This window comes from Pleurodeles waltl, chromosome 4_1 (assembly GCF_031143425.1).
Source record: "Pleurodeles waltl isolate 20211129_DDA chromosome 4_1, aPleWal1.hap1.20221129, whole genome shotgun sequence".
Lineage (NCBI taxonomy): Eukaryota > Metazoa > Chordata > Amphibia > Caudata > Salamandridae > Pleurodeles > Pleurodeles waltl.
The window spans coordinates 597,900,181-597,921,305 of NC_090442.1; the positions used below are offsets into that span (position 1 = coordinate 597,900,181).

Sequence of the window (21,125 nt, forward strand, 5' to 3'; positions counted from 1 at the left end):
GAGAGGCTGGCATGGCACCCTGAGGGGAGTGCCATGTCGACTTACTCATTTTGTTCTCACTAGCACACACAGGCTTGTAAGCAGTGTGTCTGTGCTGAGTGAGGGGTCTCTAGGGTGGCATAAGACATGCTGCAGCCCTTAGAGACCTTTCTTGGCATCAGGGCCCTTGGTACTAGAAGTACCAGTTACAAGGGACTTATCTGAATGCCAGGGTGTGCCAATTGTGGATACAATGGTACATTTTAGGTGAAGGAACACTGGTGCTGGGGCCTGGTTAGCAGGGTCCCAGCACACTTCTCAGTCAAGTCAGCATCAGTATCAGGCAAAAAGTGGGGGGTAACTGCAACAGGGAGCCATTTCTTTACACTTACTCACACAACAGTCCACCAACAAAGTGGAGCGTTCAGTATGAGTGAACGTGTACAAAATGGTGGGATGGCGGCATTCCAGGGTAGGGAGCTTTGAACAATAGTAAAACTATAAAAGTAGGTGAATCGCCAGGGGTGGTTCCTTTGCAATGGCGAAGGACTGTCGCTCTCCTGGCTAGACCAAGAGCTGAAAGATAAAACAATATATGTTTATCGTTTTATCTTTCAGCTGCTGGCTCATCCAGCCGGGCAAGAGAAAGTGCACAGACCCAAGGTTGTGACTGAGTGGCAGTCCAAGCCACTCAGACCAATCCTAACGCTGCTTTCATGATAGCTTTAGCATGAATGCAGCGCCAGGATAGCTGCAGAGCCTGTGCTGGTGTCCCAGTGAATGCTGGGACACCAGAAGAGGATCAAGGTGGCAGGAGGCAGCATAAGGTGGCGGCGACGGAAAGAGGTCCGCTATTTGTTTTAATTATTACATTTTATTTCCCTCCCAACTACTTGAGATTTGTGGTGGCCGCCGCTGTGTATCACCACATATATGCTATAATGTGTGTATTCAGAAACTGCTAGATACTGTCAGATGATACTGTTTTATCAACGGTGAAATGGGGTCCTGTGCTGGGGATATGTGTGGTGGGGCATTTCCAACAGAGGTAGAGGGATGTGAAAGAGTGCCTTAATAATAACCACAATGTTCACAGTGAGAAATAAGAAAAGGCCAAATGAGCAAATGCACTTCAGTATGTACACAGAAATGTAAGCAAATCGCAGCCCTATACCTGTGAGTGTACATTAAAAACCTTCTTGCCCTAACCTATTAATGGGGGCCACTGTGAATAATATATTGGGCCACTGTGTATAATATATTGATTATTTCACAAATGTTTTAGTTATCTATCAAATATTTAAGTACAGTAAATGTATGGTATCAAAACCAATTCCCTTTGTAAGGGTAGCAGCCAACACTTTCAGGCAGAATAGCTGCCGTTCATGCTGGTTGATAACTATGCATAATCGATGTGTACATACACATATCGCTGCAAATTCTGAAGGAGTTTCCAATCCTACATGCATTTTGAAGTTGCTGCTTCTCTGCCTGCCATACTTTTGTTTTTTTGTTACACAATTCTGCCTACTTTGTAAGTGGTACAGAGAATGGTGAGGATCTTCACTGACATTTAACGTTTCAAAGCATTCACAGCGAGTATTTCCTGTTTTGCTCCAAATGTTCTTTGCTCCATCCTGAATACAATTGGTTCATGTTCGTTTTTTGGGCTAGAGACAGCTTTACCTGGCTCGCCAGCCTGACGTTAAAAAAAAAAACATCGTAAAAAAAATAAATAAATAAAAAATACGTATTTGTTCACATACAGTGCGGCTTATTAAGGCAGCCTCTTTGTCAGGTGGCCTGTTCAATTGCCATTCATATTTAGCTTTTACCCACCACAGTATGAGGCAGTGTCCGCTCATCTCAGCCATTGGTTCTCTTGCACTGAGTGATGGCATTTGAGTGAGTGCGCGAATAGTGGGTCAATGCTTTACTTTCGCAAAACTTTTTCTTTCTTTATCCGTTATAATTGTTTTGTCACCCTTGCATATTTAAACTATTTCTTCAGGCAACAGTAATTCAAAGCCTATTGAAATTTTTCTTTCAACTGTAAGAATCATATTTTCTATTGATAAACAATAAAATGAAAATATGTTTCTACACTTATTCTAGTTTCACGTGTCTGCTCGAAAGTACTCGGACTCTTGTATAAGCCGTAAACCATGGTTAATCTTTGCTTGTTAAATTACCAACATCCTTACCCTCAGATCCTGCCTTGAAATCTTTCAAAAATGGATGCTGGCAGTTTGTTTTAAGCTGAGGAACCATCTAGACCCTCCTGAAGGAGTCGCTGAACAGTATAATTATAATCTTTTCTTTCCTTGCATCTTCAGAGAAATGCCTTGGTTTTCTTACATGCCCCTTTCTTTTCTTCAGGAACTGTAAAAAAGCGCTCACTTTACATAGTTTCACTGCGGGTACTAACAATATAGAAGGCCATGATCATCAGAAAATCGTACTCATTTAATTACATTGTATTGTAGCTGACGAGCTGGGTTTACCTTTTGCCTAAACTGATTAACTTACTGAGGGAATGACAACACTTTTGCTTTTCACTTGAATGTTAAACTTTAAAGTATATAGTGCTTTTTATTTGCCTACTGAAATATACGTTGTACATCTATGTAATCCATTCTATGTAGTAGGAGCAAAGACATGATTGCTGAACATGTAAATAACAGTAATAGAATTCCTAAGTCAACACCCTCTCCCTTTGGAAATAGGTGTTGCATGGTTTTGGAGGGTTAGCCTCCCCAAGCCACCGGTTTGCTTTGAAGGGGACATTTGGTGCCCTCCTTGCATAAACCCTTTTGCATCTCTCCAGGGACTCCCCTGCCCTTCACCACCCCAGGAGTGGTGCCCAGAGCTCCTCCTGGTGGCCCGATTCTGGCACCTTGAAACAAAGATGTGCATAGGCCCCTGGGAGCATCTGAGTGCTCATGTCAGGCAGGTGACATCACAGCCCCCTCCTTACTAGGTGACCAAACCCACTTTAAGGGCTATTTAAGGACTCCCTTGAGGGTGGGTCCCCAGATTCGATGTGCAAGATTCCACCAGTACTCATCTGCATTGTTTATTTAATCTTCTGGCCACTGGAACCGCAGTTGGACTCTACAGGAACTGACAAAGCTGCAACTCTGGCAATGACTTTGCTTTGCAACATTGTTTCTCTGGCTCCTTCCCAGGCTGTGCATCCTCTGAGGTTGACGAGACTTCAGCCTGCACCAAGAAGCAAGAAGGAATCTCCCATGAAGTTAAGGAGTCACTCCTGTTGCAGGAACCAACTCCAGTGACGTCCGGCTGCGTGGATCTGTTCTCCTCTGGAACTGCGTGGATCCTTCATCACAGGTGATAGCCGTGAGTAGTCCCTTTGGCCCTTTCTGCCTTCTGTCCAACTTGGGAGAAGGTAAGCTCTTGCCTCTCCTTGCAGGACAGTACCCCGTGACTCTTGCAGCTACCAAGACTTGTTTGTTCCTGCTCCAAGGGATCTTCAGGCTCCGAGTAGCCCCGGCCCCCAGCACTTCTTCCTGCAAAGCACAGTCCGCTCTCTGCTGCTCCAGCGACGTGGGACTCCTCTTCAGGTGTGCTGCCTTGGCCTCACTGCGACTTACTGTGCCTGCTGTCAGTGGGTTGCCTGTGGGGGCTGCGACTGCTTCTGTTGGGTCGCCTGACTGCTATGGTCACTTCGCACTCCTCTCGAAGGGTTGAGTCCCCTGGGCCTTGCTGGTCCTCTTCAGCCTTGCAATGCTTTTTTTTACTCCTCTTGCATTTGCCAAGGCTTGGTGGTTCTCCTGAACCACTGACCATCTGCAACCCGACAACCAACGTGGGACACCATCTGCACTGCTCCAAGGTACTTACCTTTGCTCTCCTGGATGCTGGGGGTCACTCAGGTACTCACCTCTTGGGGTTTCTAGTTCTTCCAGCTCCCCTCTAACAACTACACATCCTTGAGTGGGGGACTGTATCTCGCATTCAACTTTCTTAGTATATTGATTGGTCTTCCCCTAGGGTCTTTCTTATTTTTACAAAGTATTGTCAATGCTTGTAGTTTCCATGCTATTTTCTGATGACTATTGTGTATATAACTAGTGTGTACTTACCTCCAGTGGGGGTAGGGGGGACTGCCTATAAGTAATCTAGTGTTGTGTTACTATAATAAAGTACCTTTAAGTTCGATGGCATGTGTAGCTGCAGATACACATGCTTTGCATAAGTCTGCCATCTAGTGTTGGGCTCGGAGTGTTACAAGGTGATTTTCTTCAAAGAAACTATTGCGAGTTATAATACTGAGTGACTTCTCCTCTCGGTGATAGTGCGCATGGGCATCGAGTCCTTTGTTAGATTGTTTTCTTTCTGCTGTCGGGTTCGGATGTGTTCCCTCTCACTCCGATAGATCTCGGTTGGGTACTATCAGAACTTCTCTATCTTTCCTTTAAACGTCGGTATAATTTTCGAATGTGTTTTTCTAACTACTCTCGATCCGATAGTATCGTCGGGATCGATTAAACACTCTTTCGGGCGACCTGGCCCTTCTCGGGCCTACTACAGGCTCATGGATCGTTCTCCGTTTCGAGTCTGCCCTCGGTACCATGCTAAGTTCCCGTACACCGACCAACACTCGGTGTGCAATCTCTGCCTCTCTCCCAATCACGAGGAAGAAACCTGTGAGGCCTGCCGATCCTTCCACTCCAAGAAGACTCTGTGTGATCGGAGAGCACGCCGGCTGGAGATGGCATCAAAGTCGACCAAACAAGCGCCCTTTATTTTTGATGAGGAGCAAACGCAAACTGCAGTTTCCAACGCAAACTCTGATTCTGACCGTGATTCCGATGGGGACAGCCAAGTGATTCCTGCTTTGTAGTACGTGAGTATGCCAGCCCCTTTCCATCAAAAAAACATTCCAAAAAGTCATCACAATTGGTCTTGGGTCCACCAGTGCTTGCCGGCCATGGTCGGACCCGAAAGTTACATCTCGACGACCGGCCCTTGGGTTCGGCGTTGAAGAAGACCAAAATGCATTTGACCGAACAGACTGCCACGCCTGTTTCGGTATCAATTTGGAAAGTGGAGGCTTCCACTTCAGAACCAAAGCATTCATCTACCACCTCGGAGCCGATGCAACCAAGCTCCTCTTCAGAGCCAAAAAAACTTCCATCTGCTTCGGAGTTGACATTTTTGGCCCCGATTAAAGCAGTCGGTTACCAAGCTTTTGGAGCTCGAAACTGTGGGAAACAAATATACTCCATCTGTGGAAAAATCAATAGACATTAGGCCCATACTTGAAGTGATGGACCATGAACATCGAAAGATCCAAATCCATAAGGATACTGGAAAAACTATTGGCTCTCCTCCTTTTATAACCAAAAGGAAACTATCCTTCCAAGAGAGTTTGGAAGCTGGGTGTTAACCTGCCAAAATCTTCAATCACAAGGAGAAACCAAAGTCAGTACATCAGCCTTCACCACCGCATTCTCCTTTGCTGCCCACTTCTCCACCACCTGATACTCCACCACCACCACCTTTACAGTTTTCTATGCAATCTCCATCCCAGTATGCTCAACCTGGCGATTTGGCTCCTGAAATCATAGAGTTTGGATATCGACAGCTTCCATCAGAATGTATGGACATTCTAAAGGAAGCATGTAAACCTACAACCAGGCAGTGCTATGCAGCTAAATGGAAATGTTTTGTATATTACTGTCAACCCCAAAACATTGATCCACTTAAAGCATCAGTACAGGATATTGTATGTTATTTGCTTTACTTACAAAAAGCAAATCTTGCATATTCATCTATTAAAATTAATTTAACAGCAATATCAGCCTACCTCTAAAACAGACATCATACGTCTCTGTTTAGAATTCCTGTCATAAAAGCTTTTATGGAAGGCCTTAAAAGAGTAATTCCACCTACAGCTCCACCAGCTCCTGTCTGGAATCTTAACATTGTGCTCATAATGCTTATGGGTCCACCATTTGAACCCATGCATTCTTGCGCTCTTCAATTTCTCTCATCGAAGGTTTCTTTCCTGGTAGCAATTATTTCCTTAAGAAGAGTTAGTGAAATTCAAGCATTCACTTTAGAAGAACCTTTCTTCCAAATTCACAAACACAAAATAGTACTTAGGACAAATCCAAAATTTCTAACCAAAGTGGTTTCAACATTTCACATCAATCAGTCAGTGGAATTGCCAGTCTTCTTTCCACAGCCAAGTTCAATTGCTGAAAGAGCTCTCCACACTCTTGAGCTCAAAAAGGCTCTCATGTATTATATAGACAGAACAAAAGATTTTAGAAAACTTAAATAACTTTTTGTGGATTTTCAACAGCCTCAAAAGGGTAATCCTATTTCAAACAAGGATTGGCCAGGTGGATAGTAAAGTGTTTTCACACTTGCTATCTTAAAGCTAAAAGGCAACTATTAGTAACTCTTAAAGCACATTCTACTAGAAAGAAAGGAACTTCAATGGCATTCTTAGGAAACATACCAATGGCAGACATATGCAAAGCAGCCACATGGTCCACACCACACACATTTACTAAACACTACTGTGTGGATGTGCTATCTCGCCAACAAGCAAATGTTGGTCAAGCAGTGCTTAAAACACTTTCAAACTACTCCAACTCTTACAGGCTAGCCACCGCTTATTTTATTAGGGGACTGCTTTTCAGTCTATGCAAAGCATGTGTATCTGGCTATACATGCCATCAAAGGGAAAATGTCACTTACTCAGTGGACATCTGGTCGTAGCATGTAGTGCTGCAGATTCACATGCACCCTCCCCGGAAGCCTGTAGCCGCTGTGGTACTGTCTTTATGTAAATATGTATATACATTGCATGGGCATCTTCTTTTCTTACTATATATATGTACAGATACATTTCTTCACTCCTTACTTCACCCTCCTATGGGAAAACAATCTAACAGAGGACTCAATGCCCATGTGCACTATCATTGAGAGGAGGAGTCACTCGATCTCGTGACTCGAAAAAGCTTCTTCGAAGAAAAACAACTTGTAATACTCCGAGCCCAACACTAGATGGCGGACTTATGCAAGGCATGTGAATCTGCAGCACTATATGCCACGAACAGATGTACACTGTGTAAGTGACATTTTCCTTTTGTAACACTGTGTGGTTCTATCATGTGTGACAAGTTACTGTGTGACTATAGTGGCATTGCATAAGCTTTGCATGTCTCCTAGATAAGTGTTGGCTGCTTATCCACAGCTACATCTACAGAGCCTGGGCTTCCTAGACTCTGCTTACACTTCACTAATAGGGAATACCTGGACCTGGCGTAAGGTGACACCACTATAGGCGTCCACCACACACCAGGCCAGCTTCCTACAAGTAATACAGCAGTACTACTCATAACTACAAATAAAACAACTACAGAAAGTTATTCACAAACCTGCAAGTGGAGACCTCTGCCTATCCTAGCTTTTCTTTGTGGAGATCTTTGCCCTATTTCAGGGATCTCATCACATGCAGGCTTATGTTTTAGTAGCAAATGTGGATAGACTCTTAGAGTTGCTGGAAAATGGGGAGTACTTACCGCTAACTTGGATGGTTTTATGGAGGAAGAGATGCCCACCCTCAAAAGAGTAGCCCATTGCTATTCACAAACTGCACTTATAAAACAACTACAGCCAGAAAGGCCCCAAACAGTAATAAATGTACTACTGCTCAGACCTGGAGTACGTCCAGGATCATACATGGCTATTCAATAACATTACAAGACCCTTCTCTGAAACAAAAAGGAAGAAGGAGCTTTAAATATACCCCAGAAGAAACAATGTTAAAATAAAATATCTTTTTTGACTTAAAAAGTTAAACATATATTTACATTTTAATGTTAATAACAAATAAATATTATTTTGTGATGTTTTTAATACGTTTTATAGTTGAAGGTAAATTTAACTTTGTATTTTGTTTGTTAAAAATAAGGTGGTCATTCTGACCCTGGCGGTCTTTGACCGCCAGGGCGGAGGACCGCGGGAGCACCGCCGACAGGCCGGCGGTGCTCCAATGGGGATTCCGACCGCGGCGGTAAAGCCGCGGTCGGACCGGCACCACTGGCGGGGTCCCGCCAGTGTACCGCGGCCCCATTGAATCCTCCGCGGCGGCGCAGCTTGCTGCACCGCCGCGGGGATTCCGACCCCCCCTACCGCCATCCAGATCCCGGCGGTCGGACCGCCGAGATCCGGATGGCGGTAGGGGGGGGTCGCGGGGCCCCTGGGGGCCCCTGCAGTGCCCATGCCACTGGCATGGGCATTGCAGGGGCCCCCGTAAGAGGGCCCCTACATGTATTTCACTGTCTGCTGCGCAGACAGTGAAATACGCGACGGGTGCAACTGCACCCGTCGCACAGCTTCCACTCCGCCGGCTCGATTCCGAGCCGGCTTCATCGTGGAAGCCTCTTTCCCGCTGGGCTGGCTGGCGGTCTGAAGGCGACCGCCCGCCAGCCCAGCGGGAAAGTCAGAATTACCGCCGCGGTCTTTCGACCGCGGAACGGTAACCTGACGGCGGGACTTTGGCGGGCGGCCTCCGCCGCCCGCCAAGGTCAGAATGAGGGCCTAAGTTATTTAAAATAATTATATGAATGACTTTTATTATTTCAATACATATGAAATAAAATTAACATTTTACTGTAGGTAGGATATATATTTTTATACATCTCCAAATACATTATTATTCTATATGAATTAAACCTATTTTAAGTATGTTTTAAACCCCTCATATGTTAGCAATGTAGCATTGTTCTTTTATTTGTTATACATTTTTTTAAATGTACAATTTGACATTAATATCTAACATTAAAATAAATGTAATATTTTTAAAAGTTTAATAAACTTTTTTTAATTTTATTTTTATTTTTTAGTTTTCCCTATACTTTCCCGTAGGGTGCTGTCCACCCCAACTACCAAAAATAACTTTATACTTGTAAATTTGGCCCCGCTCCCTGATTTCAGTTGCACTTTGGTGTAATTTTACATTTGGAACTGCTGAATAGCCAAAAGTAGTAAAGCTACTCCAAACTGCAAGTGCAAATTTCCATGTGGACAAATCTCCACATGCAAGTTTATCTTTGTGGAGAATCCCCTCGATGCGTATTACACAATGAAAATTCTCGGTAGATTTAATAAATAAAGTGATTCATCTTAGAGTTGATTTAACACACTGAGTGGGTGAATTATACTTCTAGAGTGACATAAACCATACCCCTACAAATGCGGTGTCTTCCGAAGGTGAATGTGCTCAGAATTTCCATACCATGAGCTCACTGCTCTGATTCTTTTGTGTTCCAGAAACAAAAGGCAGTCTATTTATTGAGTCCTTAGTCACACTCATCCAAAGCTATGTCAAATGAAATCTGCTCAATGCTGTAAGAGCGATTTCTTAAAAACTGCAAAAGCTATTACCGAATCGCAAATTGCAATACTGGCACCATTCGCAGCTATGGCATGTGTGCTTCACATGTTAAATTTAAAAATGCAGTTTAACTGCATTTTTAAAGTTTGCACTAGGTTACCACCTGGTTGCAAAGCATGGTATTTTGCAAGTGCAAAATGGCATTTGTGGAAAAATCTCAATTTGCGATTTTTTCCAGCATAGCCTTGCGACCTGGAAAATGCGCATCGCAAATTGCAACTCGCAATTTCCAGGTCGCAACGCAAGAAATCGCAGTTTTAGCGATTTCTTACTCGTGGTCTGCAAATGCATTTCATGCATTGTAGACCACTATTTTGCACTCGCAAACGGCCGATTTTACCGTTTGCGAGTGCAAAATATTTTCATACATCTGGTCCTATCTTTCTTGTGACTATTACCATACACCTGATGGGCGTTTATCGTTACAAATACACGTTTATGACCGATTACATTCAGTGGCCACTCCAACTGTTAAACATTACACCAACTCCCACAAGAACCTTAACACAACAGTTTTAGGCCGGCCAAACTGATATGCGCATTTAGGTGCAACACAGCCGGGTTGGAGAAACTGCACAGACCCAAGTGCACTGTCTAAGCGGCAGACCAAGACCAATCCTGACGCTGCCCTCATGCCCTAGCATGAGAGCAGCACCAGGATTGCGTGGGGAGCCTTTGATGCTGTCTCAGGTACTGCTGGGACACCAGGAGAGCAGAGGAGCGAGGCAGCAGGTGGCAACAGTGTCATAACAGTAAGTTTGTTTTTTTGAATTATTATTTCTGTTTCCCCCGTCGTCGCCCCGTTCCCTGACATGTGTAGTGGCTGCCGCTGCTAATAGCTAATACCACATTGTTAAATATTATCTGTACAAAAATGTTTCTAATGTGTAAGGAAATGCCTCCTTGGCATGGTTACCCCCTGACTTTTTGCCTTTGCTGATGCTATCTTTTGAATTGAAAGTGTACTGAGGCCTGCTAACCAGGCCCCAGCACCAGTGTTCTTTCCCTAACCTGTACTTTTGATTCCACAATTGGCACACCCTGGCATCCAGATAAGTCCCTTGTAACTGGTACCTCTGGTACCAAGGGCCCTGATGCCAGGGAAGGTCTCTGAGGGCTGCAGCATGTATTGTGCCACCCTGGAGACCCCTCACTCAGCACAGACACACTGCTTACCAGCTTGTGTGTGCTAGTGAGAACAAAATGAGTAAGTCGACATGGCACTCCCCTCAGGGTGCCATGCCAGCCTCTCACTGCCTATGCAGTATAGGTAAGACACCCCTCTAGCAGGCCTTACAGCCCTAAGGCAGGGTGCACTATACCATAGGTGAGGGTACCAGTGCATGAGCACTGTGCCCCTACAGTGTCTAAGCAAAACCTTAGACATTGTAAGTGCAGGGTAGCCATAAGAGTATATGGTCTGGGAGTCTGTTTTACACGAACTCCACAGCACCATAATGGCTACACTGAAAACTGGGAAGTTTGGTATCAAACTTCTCAGCACAATAAATGCACACTGATGCCAGTGTACATTTTATTGTAAAATACACCCCAGAGGGCACCTTAGAGGTGCCCCCTGAAACTTAACCGACTATCTGTGTAGGCTGACTGGTTCCAGCAGCCTGCCACACTAGAGACATGTTGCTGGCCCCATGGGGAGAGTGCCTTTGTCACTCTGAGGCCAGTAACAAAGCCTGCACTGGGTGGAGATGCTAACACCTCCCCCAGGCAGGAGCTGTAACACCTGGCGGTGAGCCTCAAAGCCCAGCAGGACACTCCAGCTAGTGGAGTTGCCTGCCCCCTCCGGCCACGGCCCCCACTTTTGGCGGCAAGGCCGGAGGAAACAAAGAAAACAACAAGGAGGAGTCACTGGCCAGTCAGGACAGCCCCTAAGGTGTCCTGAGCTGAAGTGACTCTAACTTTTAGAAATCCTCCATCTTGCAGATGGAGGATTCCCCCAATAGGATTAGGGATGTGACCCCCTCCCCTTGGGAGGAGGCACAAAGAGGGTGTACTCACCCTCAGGGCTAGTAGCCATTGGCTACTAACCCCCCAGACCTAAACACGCCCTTAAATTTAGTATTTAAGGGCTTCCCTGAACCTAAAGATTTAGATTCCTGCAACTACAAGAAGAAGGACTGCAAAGCTGAAAACCCCTGCTGAAGAAGAACAGAAGACACCAACTGCCTTGGCCCCAGTCTTACCGGCCTGTCTCCTGCCTTCCAAAGAACCCTGCTCCAAGGGACCAGCGACCTCTGAATCCTCTGAGGACTGCCCTGCTTCGAAAAAGACAAGAAACTCCCGAGGACAGCGGCACTGCTCCAAAAGAACTGCAACTTTGTTACAAGGAGCAGATTTAAAGACCCCTGCAACTCCCCGCAAGAAGCGTGAGACTTGCAACACTGCACCCGGCGACCCCGACTCGACTGGTGGAGAACAACCAACTCAGGGAGGACCCTCCGGCGACTCTACGACTGTGAGTAACCAAAGTTGTCCCCCCTGAGCCCCCACAGCGACGCCTGCAGAGGGAATCCCCAGGCTCCCCCTGACTGCGACTGTCTTAACTCCAATTCCCGACGGCTGGAAAAGACCCTGCACCCGCAGCCCCCAGCGCCTAAAGGAATGGAACTTCTGTGCAGGAGTGACCCCCAGGAGGCCCTCTCCCTTGCCCAGATGGTGGCTACCCCGAGGAGCCCCCCCTTGCCTGCCTGCATCGCTGAAGAGACCTCTTGGTCTCCCATTGAAAACTGAAGGAAACCCGACGCTTGTTTTCACACTGCACCCGGCCGCCCCCGCGCTGCTGAGGGTGTACTTTCTGTGCTAACTTGTGTCCCCCCCCCGGTGCCCTACAAAACCCCCCTGGTCTGCCCTCCGAAGACGCGGGTACTTACCTGCTGGCAGACTGGAACCGGGGCACCCCCTTCTCTCCATTGAAGCCTATGTGTTTTGGGCACCTCTTTGACCTTTGCACCTGACCGGCCCTGAGCTGCTGGTGTGATAACTTTGGGGTTGCTCTGAACCCCCAACGGTGGGCTACCTTGGACCAAAAAATGAAACCTGTAAGTGACTTACTTACCTGTTAAAACTAACAATATTTACTTCCCCCAGGAACTGTGAAAATTGCACTGTGTCCACTTTTAAAACAGCTTATTGTGTTTTATGTAAAAAGTATACATGCTAAAGTAATGATTCAAAGTTCCTAGAGTACTTACCTGCAATACCTTTCAAATGAGATATTACATGTAAAATTTGAACCTGTGGTTCTTAAAATAAACTAAGAAAAGATATTTTTCTATAACAAAACCTATTGGCTGGATTTGTCTCTGAGTGTGTGTACCTCATTTATTGTCTATGTGTATGTACAACAAATGCTTAACACTACTCCTTGGATAAGCCTACTGCTCGACCACACTACCACAAAATAGAGCATTAGTATTATCTCTTTTTACCACTATTTTACCTCTAAGGGGAACCCTTGGACTCTGTGCATGCTATTCCTTACTTTGAAATAGCACATACAGAGCCAACTTCCTACATAATGTTACTATGAATTCATTTCTAGGGACGGGTCCTCCGAGGGTCCAAAGGTCATACATATATTCTTATGTTGCTCCTGTAAAAAAAGTAAAAATAAAGTACCCTAAACACCACAGATACTAAAGTAGATTGTCTCCTTTTATTTTAATTCCATTTTTTTCAGATCGAAGAAGTTTCATAACTATATATATATATATATATATATATATATATATATATACAAAAAAGAGAATAGAGAACTCTGGGTAGTTCCCAAGTTTAGGTGGAGAGCAGCTCTAGTAAGGAGCACCCTGCAACACCAGCGACACTCTAGATTTGCTCACCTCAAATGTCTGTTTATCTAGCAAAGTATTTAAGCATTGGATCAGCACAGTGCTATCCACGCCGAGCTAGATAGTGACAAAGTCTTTTGCCATTTATACAGCAAAGTATGACAAAAGCCATTTACCACTCCAGGCACAGTATTACAGCTTTGGACTGATAAAATTTGTTTTGATTTATACTGGGTGCTCCCTTGTGTCTGGACAAAGCTAAACCTCTCTGATGAGCTCTAATGAGAGCGAAACACGTGTCAGGGGTTGCTTTTACTCATTTCAGGTTGGCTTGGATGGTATTTTATCAGTCCAAAGCTGTAATACTGTGCCTGGAGTGGTAAATGGCTTTTGTCATTTTACAGCTCGGCAAGGTTGATACTGTGTCAAACCTACGCTTAAAGACTTTGCTGTATAAATGGCAAAAGACTTTGTCACTATCTAGCTTGGCGTGGATAGCACTGTGCTGATCCAATGCTTAAATACTTTGCTAGATAAACAGACATTTGAGGTGAGCAAATCTAGAGTGTCGCTGGTGTTGCAGGGTGCTCCTTACTAGAGCTGCTCTCCACCTAAACTTGGGAACTACCCAGAGTTCTCTATTCTCTTTTTTGCATAATTTATGCGTCACTGTAACCCTGAAAGGGATTTGTTTTGATATATATATATATATATATATATAATGTACTTTTTTCTTTTTTTGTCAGGGATCATGTGGCAGCTGTTCAAGATATTTTTTAACCAGCTGTCCCCCAGGAACAGAGAGCATTGTAAGTATTGGATTGTGCATGGGAGAATGTTGCCTAGTGATAGAATAAGCATATTGACAGGTCAGGTGTATATGTTCAAGTCCATGGACCTGGTTCCTAAAGACATGGAGTTAGACATATATATTTCTGAATGTGTAAGTTATCCTTGTGCATGAATGGCGTTTGGTGTTTCTTGCCTATTCATGGCCATTCCCACACAAGTTCATCCATTAATTATGCATGTTGCAATGACGAGGCCCATCTGTATGGTATGCACTGGCATGGGTGAGTTACACATACTTCCCCAGCCCTATCTGTTTTTGTTTTAAGCAAAGCTGGGAAGTTGATTCATTGTGTTAAACACTTGCCAAGAACATCTTCTTTGATTTATTGATGGCAAAAACTGTAGTATCAAGTGCTATATGAAAACAAGTTATCAATATTACATATGTATAGACTTGGGAACATCGTGGATTTCCAATTTTCTGTGCACTGTAGGGGTTGGCTGTAAGACCAGACCCACGACTAGACCCTGAGCTCCAAGTCTGCCAACCTCTGTGAAATACAGGGTTTGGTCTTGCACAGTGCAAGTTGGCCACAGCATCTGCACCCAACCCGCTTTATGGCTATTCCACACTGCGCAAGGCATGTTGGTTGTGTCTATTAAGCCACACTTCAAAACCCCATTTAATGGGTACACTTTTTATTCTATTTTTCTACTGTCCTTGCCAACCGACACCATTTGTCTCTGCCGTGAAAGTTCCTTTGCAGTACAGGGGTGGTATCATAGTTGCTGCTCTGCCCTACTAGTGATGTGCAGTGGCCTTCATGCTGTTCTTTCTTGCATCGTGGCATAAAACAGATAACAGTTTGTTGTGATGTTTGTGTATTTTGTTTTACATTTCATTTTTGCCATCAGTATCTTTGTAGGTAGAACATGTGCTATCCATCTTTTTTGTGTGCATGTTGGTACTGTGTTCTTGCATGTGACGGCTGCCATGTGGATCTGTGCTAGCGCAGCAGTAGAAATAGTGGTTCGGCTTTGTTGGCTATGACTATTGATTGGTGCTTGTGGGTGTGACTTGTGAGATGAGTACTTGATTTGGTAATAATGTAGTTTAGTGTTGTTGCAGTTGAGAGCCTCATTCTCCTTATAAAAAAGTTTTTGTTCCTTAGGATGTATGCTGTATGAGGAATGTTGGCCAAGATTATTCCACCATAAACAGCCCTTCGAGAATGGACAGAGCTTTTGACAACATTTCGTGGTTGGGTGTTTCATAGTTGTTCTTGGAAGCTGATAGAATAACACCTGTAAACTGAGTTCGACCTTGTATTAATCAATAAATGTTGTTCATACTTTTGCTCCATTGACATCATCATCATACTGTTTAGCTACGAAACATACAACACTCATAGACGTCAATTCACCAAAATGCCAGGAGTAGCAGAAGTGACCACACACACCCTTTGACTTCTTTTTTCAGATAGGCATTCACACATACACACACTTACATAAACAACAGCTCAACAGTGTACGTGTGCAAAAACGCACACAACATACACTTAAAACATTGTTTTCTTACTTTAGCTGTCAAAAAGTAATATTCCAGCTAATTGTACTACATTTTTATTACACTAACACTGAAGAATCCAACATTATTTACTACTAGTGTAATAACAACATGATAGAAAACATGGAGAGTGGAGCCCTAAAGGACATCTATAGGGACGAGCTGCCACTGTGCCCCAGACACGGTTTGCCATCTCTGAGGTCAGGGTTCGCCAAGGCAGTGCCAAGGGTTTCAACGGGAAAGCCAGGGGTCGAGGCCGAGACCCCTGGCAACCTCTAAATGACGTCAATGACAACATTAGTCATATTTCATGCCAAAAAAACAGAGACATACAGTAACATCTTAGGGCACACCCCTTAAACTGGGAAGTTGCAGTTAAAAGTTTGTTTAGCAGGAAGCTCTGGTAGAGAACTGACTGCCTCAGGAAGGAAACATTTTTGATGGTTAGGGAAATGGTTTTACATAGTTCTTGGTTAATCTTTAAAGGTGTATAATATCTTTTTGTGGTGTATGCATGACTTCCCTGTGCTTGTATGATTTTGTAAACAGATATGTTCTTAATTTGTACAGGAAGGACTAAGAAAACATTGTATGTACACAGAGTATCGAAGACTGAGAAGGCTGGTACACTTTGGATGCCAACAACAATGCGCTCAGACTATTATTGTGAGCATTACTTTTGATAGTTTATCAATGTTGTTTTAATTGTACAAGCCACATCACAAAAATATGACTTGTGATTTCTACTAAAGGGTTAGGTAAACACCATAAACTGAACACACGAACATTTGAAAATGATCATTTTACCAGGGACCTAAGCTTGGGTTGCAAACCAGACAGTGTTTGTGGCCTTTATTGTGCGATGCACATGATGTACTAATCGGTTGCACCACAAATTGTACATTTACTGACGATCACAAAACCTTTTGGTGCACACATTAATGAGGTAAAAGGTATTTTGTGATCCCCTGTAAATTCCTTTGAATGCATGGTACAACGGTCATCAAACCCCGCATTCACTTTCCTTGCATGTGACACTTTTTATTAGGCAGCCTTGTCCCTTAAAGGGACACATGCTGCTTTAAAACAAAGAGCTTCAATACATAGAATGACATCGGAGGAGTATGCTGTGATCCCTCTTGTCTCCTTATTTTGTCTGCCTGCCTTCAGTAACAGGAACCTCTTGTAAGTGAACACCTTGACAAACTGGTTACATAACCCCCACAACCCTCCCCCCCTCCAACCAACTTAGGTGTTGGTAATCTTTCAATACTTTGCAACTGCAAATGCCGTCATAGACATTTTAAGGCATTGACAAAATGGGTAATTGCCCAGGCCTCCTATCTTCCAAGGGACACTTTGGGGAAGTGATTTGTCTGTTCATATCACTTCATTTCACATTCTCTTCCTCAACTCTGTCTACTGACCTATACCTATGACATTTTCTCTCTCTTTCTCTCTCTCTCGCTCCAGTTTCACCTTTAGGATTTGGGGCTCCAATAAAGACATACTTTGGCTGTTTTTGTGACCTCGTTTCTGATAATTTAACATACAAATCAATATTGGTTGTTATCTTGCAGATCTGAATAAACAGAAAAAGGCTAAAAGGTACAATGATTTGCTAAAAACAAGAGGTCTCTTCAGTAATAGTTCTTAATTGCACCAAACGTTCACAAAGTGAAGTGCCAGTACCTGGACCTTTCAATAATTGTCCTTAATGCTACCTAAAAGTGCAAGTGCATAGCAAATGGGAATGGAGAGTGGGGCTCATGTTACCAGTTTAAAAATAGTTGAAGGTACAGTTGCATACTTAAAACAAGAGGACTCTTCAGCAGTTGTCCTTAATTGGGCCAAACATACACAAGGTAACGTGCCAGTGCATTGAAAGTGCAAATCAAACATGGAAAGTCTTTAGGAAATAGTTCCTCAGGTTGGTTGTGCGACAGCTTTGAATAGCTGCTCCACAATGATAATAAATGTTACAGGCAAGCTAATACTTGGGGTCTCCGGCCTTCCAGGCAGAACAGCACGGCTTGGCGGCATGTTCTTGCTCTGTTAACGTTAAAATGTTGCGCAGACGCTTTCTGCATGCTGGTGGCAGAGTGGGGCATATGCACAATATGTGCAAAAAAAGATTCTTTAGGCCCAAGACACAGCCTACTTGACGGCGAAATTGGGTCGGGGCCCAAGGCGGCAGTGCATCCTTGTTTGTTAGAAGGCCGAGTCTTAGTGCTAAAAATCTGGATTTATAAAAGCCTTTGGTTTCAAACAGATAGCTCTGTGGCATTGGCGATTTCTCTGTGTTGATTCATAGCCACATGTGTTTACAATTGTGGAAGCATTCCTTATCTTGCATCAGGATAGTAGCTTAGTTTGTTTGCTCAATGTGAGTTTAAAGGCATTGCGTGGTAATTTTGCTTTCCAAAGATGTTTCAAGGCCAGTGACTCTAAGGCCTCATTTCTCGTGTGGGCCCAACAGTTTGTTTGGCTGTTGTCTGGAATCTCTTTCCAGGTTAATGCTTTTAGGGCCCGATGTAGGTACGTCCGAGTTTGCGACTTGCAAATTGCGAGTCTGAGCGACTCGCTATTTGTAATTCAGAAACCCAGATGCAGGATAGTGTCCCTGACACCATCTGCGAATCGCAAGGGGGTCGCAAAGACCCACCTCATTAATTTTAATGAGGTGGGTCACAATTTGCGACCCCCTTGCAATTCGCAGCACTCACAGGGATGGTGGCCTGCTGGAGACAGCAGACCACCATGTCTGTGAATGCTTTTTAATAAAACAGTTTTGTTTTTTTTGTATTGCAGCCCGTTTTCCTTGAAGGAAAACGAGTTGCAATACACACGAAAAAATTAAACGTTTTTGTTTCATTTTTTCAGAGCCATTCACAAAGGGGAAGGGGTCCCATGGGAACCCCTCCCCTTTTGCGAATGGGTTAGCACCTATTTGAAATGGGTGCTAACTGTGAATTGCTTTGCGACCGCGTTCGCGGTCACAAAGCAATTCTACCTTGCGATGCTAGTCGCATTTCCATTTTGCGAGTCGGTAACCAGTTTACCGACTCGCTAAATGGGAATGAGCATCGCGATGTGCGTTTTGCATGGCGCAAACAGCAAAATTCGCTGTTTGCACCATGCAAAATGCTTGCTACATCTGGCCCTTAGTGTATTTAGTGTATTGGGGGTGCTCATTCTTAAGGATGAGAGGTACTTGAGGAGGGGGCTTTGCTGTACTAGCCCTTGCTGTTGAAGCCCACATTCTAAAGGGATTTGTGCGGGTGACGTGTTGTGGGAGATGGAATATCCGATGGAAGATTTTACTCTAGCCATTGTTCAGAAATAGGCTTAGCTTTCCCGGGAAGGCTGCGATGAGTGAAGTGAGGCAGAGCTGTAGTGTGTTTAGATTAAGCCTGGGGGAGTGGCGCTCGTAAAGCCAAAACCCAAGATATTTGTAGCAGAGACTCTTTTCTACTCGGCTGCCTCCCAGGTACCAGTTGCAGCCATTTCTGAAGATGACTATTTTAGCCATGTTAAGTACCTTTAGTGTATTAAATTCTTATTTTCCGCCCTTCTTTTCACATTCTCTCTCTGTGTAATAGCCTAATCTTCACTTTCCAGAAATCAGTTCCTTTCCTCTCTTTTCTGTTCTTTCCTCTCCCTCAGTTATGCTACTTCGTTAGTTTGAATGGTTTGCCAACTCACATTTGTGATGCGAAGCCACTAATGTTATCATGTGCCAGTTTAAACAATTTAAGTACATAACTGGGAATTTTTTGTAGTCATATGGGCATGAATGCCTTAGTAATTTAATGTCCCTATTAAGACATATTGAAAAATTCCAATCCATTACAAGAAATGTATTTTTTATTATAGGTTGTGTTTTAATTGTGTATCACCAAAAGGCCACGTGTTGCATTCAAAGCTATAAATGCTAAAATATTAATGATAGTGATACCACTACCACTACTGCTAACAATAACAATAACAATAATAATACTGATAGTCCAGAAAACTAAGAAGCTGCTGTTCCCGCAAGAAAGGAACTCAATATCCAGCATCAAATACATCAGAAATCAAAGTTGTCAGATTAGATGAGAAGGAACAAGAAATCTCGCTGAACCCCAGAAACAGACACATTTCCAGTGTTTGGCATACGTCTTCATTGCTCCTGTTCTGTTGGGATAGTTGGGAGACCCAGGTTAGATTTCGGAGATTTCTTTTTTCAACCTGAGGCTTTGTCAGTGATTAGATATGAACTTGGGTATTGTGTACATGAACTATCTAGCAGAGATTGAAAAGGGTAAAATAAAACATCTCTGTTCGAGTTCAGAATCAACTGTTGATTCTAAAAGTAAATTTTTGAAGAATAAAAGTAATCACTTTTTTAAATGCAGAAAAATAATGCTACCTCAATATATCAAAAATTGCTGATGAGGATATACTCTTAATGTTTCTTTTCATGAGTGCTGCCTCTAGATTTGCGCTGCTTTAAGATCCATTTGGAACTAGTTATTGGGTATTTAGCCACACCTGTCTGCAGCCAACTGATGGACCTTTGCCTCAAGTGGTTTTCATTCCAAACCACAATCTGGGAATTACCTTTAGTCCGACCCACATATAATTCTTGGGTCTTCTCCACCAACCACAGTCAAATATTGTGTAGGTTGTTCAATCCATACACGATTTTAAAGAAGGAAACACAGAATTTGATGGAGTAATAATTTCCCTACCCTGGAGGGTATCCTCCTGTTTGTCAGCTGATGCCTCCTGATGCATAACCTTAATTTCATTTCTTACCATGATACTCTTCTGATACTAAAATGTCACACACTAAGGCCCTCATTCCGACCGCCAGGGCCGCGGGCAACGGAAGCACCCCTGCAACACCGGAGCCGGCTTCTGTGTTGCAGGGCCTTTCCAGCTGGGCCGGCGGGTGCTCCCTTGGCGGGCGCCCGCCAGCCCAGCGGCAAAGTCTGAATGGCCCCCGCGGTCTTTTGACCGCGGAGCGGGCAATTGGCGGTTACCGTTTGGCGGGCGGCATTTGCCGCCCGCCAAACTTGGAATGACCCCCTAAGTGTTTTGCTTGCATCAGTTTATTCTTCCAGTTCATGCATTATGTCAAAAAGACTTGATCTAAAAAATATTGCAACTTTTTCATTCTGGGGGGAGTTGAAATATAATTTTCACTTTTCTTTGCAGACCCGGGGCTGCTGTGCTGGTTTCTTTGGCCAACAGTGCTTAGCCTGTCCAGGGAAACTAGATTCCCCTTGCTTTGGAAATGGTGTGTGCATGGATAATATTAACGGCACAGGAAAGTGCCAGTGTGAAGAGGGGTTCAATGGAACAGCTTGTGAAACTTGTGTCAAAGGCAAATATGGACCAGGGTGCAACCAAGGTATGTGAGTCTCATCTATGCTCTGTCCCAAGAAAACGATAAGGTAACTGGTGTTCATGCTTTTATTAACCTACTTAAATGTATTAATCAAATGATAATCAAATGTATGTGGTTAGAATCATGTACATTTTCCTTCAAATT

At 43.9% G+C, this 21,125-nt stretch overlaps 1 protein-coding gene across 1 annotated transcript in view; it reads left to right on the plus strand.

Moving 5' to 3' along the window:
• Nucleotides 1-21,125, plus strand: part of STAB2 (stabilin 2) — an 805,158-nt gene that overhangs the window by 433,744 nt on the left and 350,289 nt on the right. Inside the window, 3 exon segments of the mRNA XM_069228991.1 lie at nt 13,974-14,036; nt 16,157-16,252; nt 20,789-20,984. Of these exon segments, the coding sequence (XP_069085092.1) occupies nt 13,974-14,036; nt 16,157-16,252; nt 20,789-20,984 (355 nt within the window).